Below are 13,579 nucleotides of genomic sequence, written 5' to 3' on the forward strand. Positions count from 1 at the left end.
CTACCATTGTACACATTTGTTATTATTTTCTTTGGGCAAATTTCCACAAGTGAAATTATTTAGCACTTTTTAAATATCAAATAGGGGAAGACAGGTGGGTATATGGTAGAGCTCTGGACTCTAGGGTAGGTGTCAAAAGACCGTTTGGCCAATGATTACCTGTGTGACTGAGAACAAATTTTCATACAGTTGACCTTGTTTCTTCAACTATAAAGTAGCCATAGTGTGACATGTCTTGTCTCCTTTGGTTTTTGTTAGTAGAGAATTAATGTAAAAGAGCATACAACTGTGGAGTCTTCTCTAAGTACAGGGCATTGTTGCTGAGTAATCACATTGTGTTCAGCTGGTAAATTAAGTGGTAGAACCTTATTCTTTTTCTCAGATAATTTATAATTAACTGAAATAAAACAAGGTGGGTGGGGCACTTGGTGTCTCAGTTGGTTAAGCATCTTCCTTCAGCCCAGGTCATGACCCCAGGGTTCTGGGATCGATTGCTGCGTCTGGCTCCTTGCTCAGCGGGGAGCCTGCTTCTCCCCCTGCCTGCCGCTCCCCTTGTTGTGCTCTCTTTTTCTCTGACAAATAAATAAATAAAATCTTTAAAAAAAAAAAACAAAACCAAAAAACAAGGTGGAGACTAACCTGATCTTGAAGAGAGAGAAACACTGGTCTGAAAACATGCATTTTTAGAAGTCCACCATATCCTTATTTATGGAGGCTTTTGTTAGCCACCCCCCCACAGTTCATATAGTTGAGTTAGGTTTGTTGGAAGTTTTAAAAGCTTAGTTCGCTTGTGTAAAAAAACCTGGTTTTATGTGTGTTGGCCTATGATACATTTATTCTTCTATATCTGCAGAGCTCTCTTACTAAACCTAAAACTTTAATATCAATTTTTTTCTTGAAACGTCCTTTTTACAGAGTACAACTTGAAATAACTAACATTGAAAACTTGGATAAATTATTTTTTAAAGGAAAAGGAAAAACTACCTTTATTTCATTCCAGTATTAGATTAATATATAACTTCAAAATTTCTGCAAACCTACATACTTGATATTAATTTACCAGCCCAGCTGGCCCTGTGTGTGTTAACTACTTTTCCTATAACTTGAGTGCTTTAACTTAGTTTATATAGTCTGACATATAATTCTCACTTTCTTTCCCTTGTTCTTCTTTATTGATGAGATTGCACAGGAAGATTAAAACAGCTGTATAGTTTAATAAGTAACATGATCAGTACCTGTGGAAGCTCTCTTGAGTGTCTTCTAACTTCTTTAGTGTGTAGCTTTGGGGTCAGATATGGTAATGCAATATAAAATCAGATATGGTGATGTGATAATGTAAAAATTGGCCTAGGACAATTAAAATTCCTTAAAAAAATATTTATTTATTTATTAAGTAATCTCTGCACCCCGTATGGGGCTTGAACTCATGACCCCGAGATCAAGAGTCATAACCTCCACTGACTGAGCCAGCCAGGTGCTTTTTTTTTTTTTTTAAGATTTTATTTATTATTTATTTGAGAGAGAGCACGAGAAGGGGGAGGGTCAGAGGGAGAAGCAGACTCCCCGCTGAGCAGGGATCCCGATGTGGGACTTGATCCCGGGACTCCAGGATCATGACCTGAGCCGAAGGCAGTTGCTTAACCAACTCAGCCACCCAGGCGCCCAGCCAGGTCCTTCTTCAAAAAAAAAAAAAAAATTTTTTTTTTTTTTAGGGGCGCCTGGGTGGCTCAGATGATTAAGCGTCTGCCTTCAGCTCAGGTCATGATCTCCGGGTCCTGGGATGGAACTCCATGTTAGGCTCCCGGCTCAGTAGGGAGACTGCTTCTCCCTCTCCCTCTGCCTCTCCCCCTACTTGTGCTCTTTCTGTCTCTCTCAAATGAATAAATAAAATCTTAAAAAAGAATAAAAAAAAATTTTTTTTAATTCCTAATACTCTGGTACGAGCAAACCTGAAATACCTCTGTAGGGATATATATACACACAATTCAGGGCTTACCCTCCTACATTGGGTAGTGGGTTAGGGACACGAGCTTTCTGTCCAAAATTACAAACTCTATAAAGAAATAAACCATAATGAACTGAAAACAAAAATTCTGCGGTGACAAAAAATAAACAGGGATCAAAGGAAGATTTAAAACAAATTATAAAATAGCATAGGATCATTAAAATGCCGAACTATTGAAGAGGTAAAACATTAGAAAGTAGAGGAATGTTGCACAGAGAGATAAAGAAATGGAAAATATGAAAGAGTAGGTATGGACTAGAGAATAAAATAGGCAGTATGTGTCCAATGAGAATTGCTGAATTAAAAGAGAGGAGAGAGACAATGGCTAATGTTTTTCCAGAATTTGAGGAAAGCATGTGTCTTCAGAATAAGGAAGCTTACCAAATTCTGAACGAGATAAATAAAAGCAAATCCGAAGAATACCCCCCGAAAAAATTCCTTAAAGCCAAGAAAAAAGGCAGATTATCTCAGAGAATTGAGTTAGATTGACAGTACATACATAGCTCATCAGCAGTGACAGATGCCAGAAAAATAATGTCCTCCAAATCCTGAGGGACTAACAATTTAGAATTCTCAATGCAATTAAATTATTACCTAATTGAAAAAGGAAATATTCACTGGAGAATTCACTAAACCTATACTCACCTAATAGCATAGCCTAAAAAAATAGAAATTAAAAAGTGACAATTTATAAGAAGAAATTAACATCCACAGTCATACTTGGGAAAATTTAATACATTTTTTTCTCAAGTTGCTTAAGTAGACTACAATGAGCAACAGTAGGGAAACTATAAACAAAACATTAAGTACTTGGTCTGGCTTGATCTAACTTACCAAATGCAAAACCTACATTATTGTCATTTATAGCCAGAACAGTTAGAAATGAAATTAAACTGACCATGTAATAAACATAAAGGAAGTCTTTTTTTTTAAAGATTTTATTTATTTGACAGAGACACAGCGAGAGAGGGAACACAAGCAGGGGGAGTGGGAGAGGGAGAAGCAGACTCCCCGCTGAGCAGGGAGCCCGATGCGGGGCTCGATCCCAGGACCCTGGGACCATGACCTGAGCCGAAGGCAGACGCTTAACGACTGAGCCACCCAGGCGCCCAACATGAAGTCTTAATGAATTCTTTGACTATGGTAGAGTAGAGTTAGAAATAAATAATAAAAAGCACTTTGCTCCCAGACCTGTAACCATTCCATTTGAAAATTTAAAAAATTTCTTTCTCCTTCTCCCTCTGTGCTCTCTCTCACTTTTGTTCTCTCTTAAATAAATAAAATCTTTTAAAAAAAATTTCTTAGTCATGATTGGAGATCAAAACTGGAAAGGGAAACTTGTAGAGCCATTGAAAAAACTACATATAAAAACCTGTGTGGGAAATCACTAAAGTGATACTTAGAAAAATGGTATTTTATTTTATTTTATTTTAATTCAATTAATTAACATAATGTATTAATAGTTTCAGAGGTAGAGATCACTGATTCATCAGTTGCATATGACACCCAGTGCTCATCACATCACGTGCCCTCCTTCATGCCCATCCCCCAGTTACCCCATCCCCCCACCCACCTCCTCTCCAGCAACCCTCAGTTTGTTTCCTAGAGTTAAGAATCTCTTATGGTTTGTCTCCCTCTCTGATTTTGTCTTATTTTTCCCTCCGTTCCCCTATGATCCTCTGTTTTGTTTCTTAAATTCCACATGAGTGAAATCATATAATTGTCTTTCTCTGATTGACTTACTTTGCTCAGTAAAATGGTTTGGTTTTAAATATAGGGCAAGCCAGGGCGCCTGGGTGGCTCAGTTGGTTAAGCGACTGCCTTCGGCTTGGGTCATGATCCAGGAGTCCTGGGATCGAGTCCCACATCGGGCTCCCTGCTCAGCGGGGAGTCTTGCTGCTCCCTCTGACCTTCCTCCCTCTCATGCTCTCTACCATTCTCTCTCTCTCTCTCTCTCTCTCTCTCTCTCTCAATAAATAGAAATCTTAAAAAATAAATAAATATAAGGCGAGGCATTTAAAAATATACTCCCCAGAAAAGGAGATTTATATTTGTGTTTTTAGGAACTCTGTTGTTGCTTTGTTCTTTTCCTTGGGCTTGAAAGCACTACTTAAAACAGGCACTTTGACCTGAAATGCGAAATTCCAAATGTGAGTTTGGAAAGCTCACAGAGTTCATTTGCTAAGTGGTTTAAGCATTAAAAAAAGGCAAATCTAGAACAGATCTGGTTTTTAAAAAAAACAATACAGTGGTTACACTGTAGATATGAAAATATACTCTTAACAGTACAAATAGGAAAAGAAATTCCCAATGTTTTATATGAATGGATTGTGTGGTTTGGGATAAAAATTTCAGTAATAGTATTATATGCTGATTCAAAAAGTGCTTGTATAATCTGTCTCATTTGTGTGAAGAGTTTAAAGAAATTCTGAGTTCTGTGAAATAAGAGATGAAGGTAAAAGTATTGTTTCAATATTTTATAGATTCTTTAAATATTTAAATATACTTATGTTATAAATACATACTTGATTACTTTATTCAAATGATAAAAGTTATTTTAAAATATTCTCGACAAAATAGGGAGATACTTTGTATATGGCGCTGCCTTGGACATACTTAGTTTATGACCTTGATGCACATACTAGAAAAGAAAAAAAATTGGGAATTACTTAAAGTTTTAATTTTAGGGATTAGAAAATGAGCCACAGAGTAAAGCCAACTAATGAAAAGTGATAAGGAAAAAGAAATTAACAAAAAAAGAACAATAAAAGAAACAGAAGATCAACGAAACTGAAAGCTGGCCTTTAGATCAATAAATTAAGCAAACTTCTGGCAAGATTAATCAAGCAAAAGGGAAGGTAAAATTTAACAGTATTAGGAATGAAAAGATTATAACTGCCAACATAGTAGATACAAAAAATCATGAGGGAATACTGTGATAACTTCTAGAAATAGGTCACCAAGACTTGTAGAAAATCAGATTTGGCTGTAAGGTAGAGATGCAAGTGTTTTGGCCGTGTTACATTTGAGATAATCTAGACATTGAGCAAGGCAAGTTAGCCAAGCAAGTTCTAGAGATACAGATTTGGGAATTTACAGATGTTAAAAGCAGGTCAGTTTTGAGGATGTTTTAAGACCTGAGATGATAAGGATGAATTTAAGACAATAGGAGTGGAATGAAAAGAGGATAGAGAATGAAAAGATCCGTCTGAAGCACATTAGGTTCCTGAAAGTAGGTGACTGTAGGGAGAGAGTGTTAACATTTCCTAGCTAAGAGTTAAGGAAATGAATTTCTTAGCTCAATTATTAGATAAAAAGTGTCTCAGGTAGAGGTTTCTTTTAAAGAGAGGTTTATTTGGCACATGATTGAGTAAAATGTAGGGAAATGATGTTTCATTTTTTTTCAATTTGGAGAATATTCAGGTTTATTGTAGCATATTAAAAAGCAGTTGACACTGAAGTTTTAAAACAATTAATTGTATATTAATTTAGTTGAAGCTAGTATAATGGATGAAATTTTCTTGGTAGACATATTATCAATGGAAGCTGATTTACAAGTAATAATTTAATATACCTCACTGAAGGTTTTCAAATTGGAATAATGTCATTTTTTTAGACAACTAATAATGATTAAGAATGTTAGATCTTTTGGTTGGTTGGTTAGAAGTTTTTAAGAACATTTACCCTAAGAGTATAGCATGATGGTTTTCTTGGATTAGGATTAACTTGTTTTGCTTTACAGGGAGAAGATAAAGTTTAACAGTGGTCTCAAGGACAACTCTAAATTTCAGTGAAGGCCACCAGCTTGCCGGTGAGTAGCATGCAGATTGCTAGTGTGTGCTCTGTGGCTGTTTAATACACCTTAGGTAAATAAACTACTCAATATATTTTCACTCAGGTTTTTCAACTTTCAAGAAGAAAAAATAAGGGGCACCTGGGTGGCTCAGTCGGTTAAGCGTCTGCCTTTGGCTCAGGTCATGATCTCAGGGTCTTGGGATCGAGTCCCGCATTGGGCTCCCTGCTCAGTGGGGAGTCTGCTTCTCCCTCTCCCTCCACGTGTTCATGCTTTCTCTCTCTCACTCAAATAAATAATAAATAAAATCTTTTTTAAAAAAAGGAAAAGATAATTTTCTAGAGTTTATATTAATCAGAATTTCCTTTTGTCTTTGTCAGTAAGAAAAAAGGTTAAAAAGTGTTCTTGAGTTCATCACTTTATAATTTGAAATATCTTCCCCTTTACTATCCCTCTCCTCTCCCAGGCTGGGTGTAGAGGTGAACCGGATGCGGACAGAGACAGCATTTGGGTCCTTAGCAGTCTTGCTTCCTTGCTATGTGTTGTCTCTGAGTAAATTAAAACTTCAGTTGGTGATCGGTATGCTTTAGATTATGTTTGAGATGTGTGCTATTTTATTTATTTATTTATTTATTAAAGATTTTATTTATTTATTTGACAGAGACACAGTGAGAGAGGGAACACAAGCAGGGGGAGTGGGAGAGGGAGAAGCAGGCTTCCCACTGAACAGGGAGCCTGTGCGGGGCTGGATCCCAGGACCCTGGGATCATGACCTGAGCCGAAGGCAGACACCCAACGACTGAGCCCCCCAGGTGCCCCGAGATGTGTGCTGTTTTAAATCACAGCTATAAATATTTTCAGAGAAGGTGAAATGATAATAAAAGACATTGAAAATTAGAATAAGAGAGTTCTGTGTTGCTTTATTTTTTTTTATTTTTAGAGAGCTCTAACTCAATTTAAAATGTTTTAATTTTTATTCTGTACAAATTATATTAAAATCAAAGCATTATAGAAAAGTAATAGATCCATTATGATTTCTTTTTTCTTTAACTGAAGGTGACATCAGAATTCATAAAAGTGAATTTTTAAGGAAGGTGATCAAAAAGAGAAGGACAATGCCGAAACCAGTAAGTGTATTTTACTTTTACCACTACTTAGTTAATAAAATATCAGTAGCATGAAATTCCTTTTGGAACAAGGCAAAATGTTATGGTAGAGTCATTGGGAAGAAAAAGGCACTGATACTGCTATGGCTTGTTTTAGATTAATGTGGTTACAACGAAGTACTCTGTGAGCCAATGAAGAAGAGGTAGAGGTAACATTACAGTGAAGATGAAAATTCATGGGTTCTGGAGCCAAACTGTCTTAGTTCATATCCTGGCTCTGCTACTTCCCCTCCGTGACTTTTGATAGGTTACTTCAGGCTCCAATTCTTAATTTCCTCCTATAAAAAATGGAGATGTAGTTAGTTACTTAAGGGACTTTGGTGAGAATGAGAAGAATTTGGTACACATCCACTGTTCAGTAAATAGTAACTTCTTGTTACAGGAAGAAGTAATGAGAGGTTGGAAGGATCCATGCATTAATTTTCTCATAATTCTAGCTTCGGTGCTAGTGATACTGATGCTGATATTATATAGTCTTTTTTTTTTTTTTTAATTTAAGGGAGTGTGTATGTTTTTATTTAGCTTTATAATTATATAGTTTTTGACAAGGTTTATTCCTTTTCTCTTGGCATAAATGTTTTTAAACTTCATCCAACAATTTTGGGGTGTTTTTTTCAATGTTTCTTTGGGCCAGTTATCTTTTTAAAAAAATCATTGGTTGGGGCGCCTGGGTGGCTCAGTCGTTAAGCGTCTGCCTTCGGCTCAGGTCATGATCCCAGGGTCCTGGGATCCAGCCCCGCATCGGGCTCCCAGCTCCGCGGGAAGCCTGCTTCTCCCTCTCCCACTCCCCTGCTTGTGTTCCCTCTCTCACTGTGTCTCTCTCTGTCAAATAAATAAATAAAATCTTTAAAAAAAAAAAAATCATTGGTTATAGCTATTGGCGTTTTCTGGCATGAATATCTCTTTGGAATTACTTTAAAGACTCAGCAGGTAGGTAACAAAGTGTGATTTTGCATTGTTGGAGGGAGAGAAGAAGAAGAAATAAAAGGCATAAACACCAGAAAGGAAGAAGTAAATTTTTCTTTCCCTTTTTTTTTTTTTTAAAGATTTTATTTATTTATTTGACAGAGAGACAGCTAGAGAGGGAACACAAGCAGGGGGAGTGAGAGAGGGAGAAGCAGGCTTCCCGCTGAGCAGGGAGCCCGATGCGGGGCTGAATCCCAGGACCCTGGGATCATGACCTGAGCCAAAGGCAGACGCTTAAGGACTGAGCCACCCAGACGCCCCAGAAGTAAATTTTTCTATTTGCAGATGGTATAATTGTTTATGTAGAAAATATTCAGGAATCTAAAAAACAACTACCAGAACTATAACTGAACTTAGCAAAATTGGACGCAAGGTTGTATTTTTAAAAATCAGTAGCCTTTCTTATATCCTAGTAGCAACAATTGAAAAATGAAGTAAGAAAATCCATTTGTAACAGCATCAAAGGCATAAAATACTTAGGAATAAATTTACTGCTTTGTCTGGGTGTCAGTCAGGGGCAAAGGGAGGAAAAAGCATAGAGAAGCATGCTCGTTATTTTATGCCGAAGCCCAGAAGTGGCCTGTGTCTCTTCTGTCCTGTTCTATGGGTGAGAACTTAGTCATAGAGCCATGTCTAATTGCAAGAGACCTTGAGAAATGATTCTGTAGCTCAGTAGCCATATACCCAGCTATAATTCTGTTAGAATTTGGTGGTCAAATAGCAAGCACTCTATACCACAATCACATGGTTAGTTTAAAGGAGATAAATTCAGAAAGAGGAGTTCTAGGATTGAACTATTCATGATTTAAAAACAAAAACGCAACACTTCTTAAGCTAGGTATAGAAGAAAGCGTAACTGCAAAAGCTCTTTTTAATGTGTTAACAATGGGAATTTTTTTTTTTTAAATCAAGAACAAGACAAAAGATGCTATCATTGTTCCTATTCAACATTGAATGGGGAAACCTGCACAGAAAAAAAAAAAAGCTGAAGGACAAGAAAGGAAGGAAACACTATTTGAAGATGTAAAGATTCTTTGTTAAATCAGCGATTGGCAAGTTACAGCCTGTAGGCCAGATTCAGCTCACCACCTGTTTCTGTACAGCTTAATGCTAATAATGACTTTTACATTTTCAGTGGATTAAAAAAACCACAATAATATTTCACCTGTGAAAATTATATGAAATTCAGATTTCAGTGACTAGTTTTATTGGAATGTGGTGTGCTTGCTGTTTATGATCTGTAGTAACTGCTTTGTTGCTGGAGTAGCATAGTGGGGTAGGTGAAACGGACGGTACAGCCTACAAAATACTTACTGTTTGGCCCTGTGTAGGAAAAATTTTCTGACCCCTGATTTATATAAAAGGATTTACAGGCTCGTTATAACAGTCAGCAAGGGAACTGATAAAATGATCAATATAGAAATCACTTGCATTTCTACAAAAGCAAAAACAGTTTTGGCAAGCTGTTTCATCAAATTCACAATCCTGTGTTTGAAACCCTTTAAGCTAGATGAGTTTCAGTATTTGGAATTTTTTGGATTTCAGAAAAAATATATAATACATTATGTTCATATGTCATTATGTCATGAAGCTTCCCTCAAGGTCTGGTGTATCACCTCAGAAACATTAGTACTTTTATAGGTCATTGTATAAATATTCATTTGAAATGGGATAAAATAATCCACCAGATAGTCTCACATTACTTCATGTTAAGGTTTTGCTAAAATTAGCTACTAAACTTGTTTTGATGCTTTTGGGGTGTCGGGATTATGGACCTGAATTTATCATAGTGACAAAGTCATAGTGATTTATGGGAAAGATATCTAAAATGATTAATATGATTTTTATTAAGATTTTATTTTATTTTTTTAAGTAATCTCTGTACCCAGCAGAGGGCTTGAACTCACAGCCTTGAGACCAAGAGTCCTTGAGACCTTGAGCCAGCCAGGCACCCTGATTAATATGATTTTTATGGAGAAAAGTATAAACGCTTTTTTGAAAATGCTAAAGAAGACAATGCGCAGCATGGATAGGAATAGTCAATATTGAAAAGATGTTATTTCTCACCTGAAGGTACTGATGAATTTAGTGTAGTTCCAATTTAAATCATAGTGGGGTATTTTGAAAGTTTACGATTTTGTGTGAAGGCAGGAACAAGAACAAAAAGCCAAGAATAGCTCACAAGTTTTGAAGATAATGAGGGGAGACATTTCCAACCATATAGCAAGACTTATTTAAAAATGTAATTAAAACAGTGTGGTTTTGACAGAATTGTTAGTCAACCAGAGCAATAGAATAGAGAGCACAAATTCAGACCCTGTACTTTATAGACGTTTGATCTGTGACATAATAGTCTTCGGGAAGTAAATTAATCAGTATACATCACTTAGTTATTTTGAATCCCTATATCATTATCCTATAGATATTAAAAAATGAAATTAGATCTCTACCTTAAATCATAAGCAAAAATCATCGAAGACAAATTATGAGAAACAGAACTTTAGTATGAAATCTTTTTTTTGTTTTTTTTTTAAAGATTTTATTTATTAGAGAGAGAATGAGAGATAGAGAGCACGAGAGGGAAGAGGGTCAGAGGGAGAAGCAGACTCCCTGCTGAGCAGGGAGCCCAATGTGGGACTCGATCCTGGGACTCCAGGATCATGGCCTGAGCCGAAGGCAGTCCCTTAACCAACTGAGCCACCCAGGCGCCCCTAGGATGAAATCTAAGAACATCTTTATGACTCCAGAGTAGAGAAGGATTTCTTAAATATGGCCAAAATAATTGATACCTGTATGTAAAACATTGATAAATTCAACGTTAAAATTAAGAATATGCTCACCATAGGGTGCCTGGGTGGCTCAGTCAGTTAAGCATCTGCCTTCAGCTCAGGTCATGATCCCGTAGTCCTGGGATCGAGTCCTGCGTCAGGCTCCCTCCTCAGTGGGGAGTCTGTTTCCCCTTCTCCCTCTACCCCTGCCCCTTCTTGTGCTCTCTCTCGCTCTCAAATAAATAAATAAATCTTAAAAAAATACATAAAGAAGGATACATCATAATGTAGAATGACAGACTACAAACTGGGAGATTTTTTTGTGATACAAATAACTGACAAAGGATCAGTATCTAGAATATATAAAGATCTCCTACATAGTAAAAAGAAAAAGAAAACCCAATAGAAAAATATGCAATAGATGTTAACAGACATTTCCCAAAGATGGGGAGACTGGTCAGTAAATGTACCATATTAGTTTTCTTTTATTCTATAACAAATTACCACAAATTTAGTAGCTTAAAGCAATACCCATTTATTATCTCACAGTGTGGTGTGTAGAAATATGGGATGATGTAACTAGGTTCTTTGCTCAGGGTTTCACCAGCCTGAAATCAAGGTTTATCCCAGCTGCATTCTCATCTGGAGCTCGGGTTCTCTTTCAAGCTTATTCCTATTGGCAGAATTCATTTTCTTGCGAAAATGATCCATCCTTCTTTACTGGAGGATGAAGTTCCCATTTTTTTACTAGCTGTTGGCCAGGGGTCACTCTTAGCTCCTAGAGGCTGGAGTTGGCTCCTTGCCCCCTGGCCCCTCCAACTCAGTAATGGAGAACCTCTTTTATGTCAAATTCCTGTCACACTTTGAATTTCGCTGACTTTTTCAGTCAGTCAGAGAAAACGCTTTGCTTTTAAAGGACTCCTGTGAATAGCTTAGCTCCACTCACATAATGCTCCAATTTTGAGGTCAACTGATTAGTAACCTTAAGTATATCTGCAAAATCCCTTTTGTCGTGTAATGTAACATAATCATGAGTGTGACACCAAGGGATGGAGATCATGGGGACTGTCTTAGAATTCTGCATTGTACACATACAAAAATGTTCTCAGCCTCTTTAGGAATCAGAGATCTGCACGGTAAGACCATATTGAGATGTCATTTTACACCCACTGTATTGTCAAATGTTTCAAAAATCGGATAATACCCACTGTTGGTGAAAATACAGCTCAGCAGGAATTCTTATGTACTGTTGATGGAGTGTAAGTGGATACGTTCATATTGGAGCACAGTTCACTTTTAAATAGTAAAGGTGAAGGCTTGTATACTTTATCACCCAGGAGTTTGTCTGTGTATATACTTCTAGATAAACTCAGATACATATGCACTAGAAGTCATACACAAGAATGTTCATAACAGTATTGTTCTTGATAGCCAAAAAATTAGAAACAGTTTAATATCCATTGACAAGAAAATGGGTAAATTATTGCCCAGCAGTAATTGTATAACAGTAAAAATAAATGAATTGCAACTACTCACAGGAAAATCAGTGGCGCTTACAAATGGTGAGAAAACAAAACTACCATGTGGTATAATTTTTGTTGAAACTTTTTATTTATTGAAATAGAATATACATACTGAGAAGAACGTATTGTGTATAGTTGAATTTTCATAAAATAAATATACTCAACCATTGCGCACATCAAGAAAGAAGACTTTCTTAGCCAGTACTGTACAACTTTAATACAGCTAAAAATCAAGAAAAGCTAAATATTTTACATAGAGATACCTACATTTGTGGTGAAACTATTCTTAGTGCTTACCTGTCGGATTGGGACAGAGAAATTCACAAGAAATACATTGGTATCTATAGCATTATTTGCCATTTCTAGTTAAGTTGAATGGTAGATTTATGGGTAACAGAAAACTTTCTCTTGACTCAAAATTTCTGGTAATAGATGTATAAGTTTTCCACATCGAGCAATTCTCTACTTCCGTGTAGACCTCAGTTGTGTATTCTGCAGTTTAATTCATTCTGACACCAGCTACCCGGAGTGGCACAGACACTACAGGTTAAGGGCTCAGTCCCTCAAGACTTTGTCCACTTCAAACACCAATCACAAGTGGTGGGTCCCCATGTTACCCACATTTCTAACTTGGCTACACATTGGAGATTACCGTGATCCCCTCTTTAGGTACTGTAATTCCTTGTAACAGCTCACAGAACTCAGGAAAACACTTTTACTTATTGTTACTGGTTAATATAAAGGATATGAATGAAAGATGAAGAGGAGGTACATAGGGCAAGGTCCAGAAAGGTCCTGAGCACAGGAGCTTCTGTCCTTGTAGAGTTTGCGGTCCATCTTTCTCTTTGCATGTGGACGCATTCACCACCTTGGAAACTCTCTGTGAACTCCTTTGTTTAGGCTTTAATGAAGTTTCCATTATGTAGGCATAAGGGATTAAATTATTGGCCATTGATGATTAACTCACTGCCCAACTTCTTTCTGGAGGTTAGGATGGCTCTAAGCACATGGTTGGTTCTTCTGGCTGCACGCCGCATCCTGAAGGTGTCAGGGGTCCATCGTGAGTCATTAGGAGTCATTAATATAAACTCAGGTATTGTTGAAAGGGGCTTATTATGAATAACAAAAGACTCAACTCACTTCTATCAGGAAATTCCAAAGGTTTTAGGGGCTCTCTGCCAGGAAACAGAATGAAGACCAAATACATATTTATTATATCACAGAAGGTTTGGTGATTTATAAGATTTATTTGATTAAAGAAGGTATTTCAGATAAAAGCTACATGTGCAGAGGCACGGTTGTTAACAATGAGTAAAAAAATGTAAAGGAGAAATAAGTCAGATTTAGAATTCGAATAG

General features: G+C 36.8%; 1 protein-coding gene across 2 annotated transcripts in view; it reads left to right on the forward strand.

Annotated features, from left to right (window-relative positions):
- Positions 1–13,579, forward strand: part of RDX (radixin) — a 74,829-nt gene that overhangs the window by 12,278 nt on the left and 48,972 nt on the right. For both annotated transcript variants that reach the window (XM_028105802.2, XM_028105803.2), the window contains 2 exons: positions 5,748–5,816; positions 6,855–6,925. In XM_028105802.2, coding sequence (XP_027961603.1) covers positions 6,914–6,925 — 12 coding nt within the window. In that variant the 5' untranslated portion in view covers positions 5,748–5,816; positions 6,855–6,913. The remainder of the gene's footprint in view (positions 1–5,747; positions 5,817–6,854; positions 6,926–13,579) is intronic.

Source organism: Eumetopias jubatus, unplaced genomic scaffold (genome assembly GCF_037043125.1).
Source record: "Eumetopias jubatus isolate StellerSeaLion01/CBP00866 unplaced genomic scaffold, mEumJub1_p1.0 scaffold_13, whole genome shotgun sequence".
NCBI lineage: Eukaryota > Metazoa > Chordata > Mammalia > Carnivora > Otariidae > Eumetopias > Eumetopias jubatus.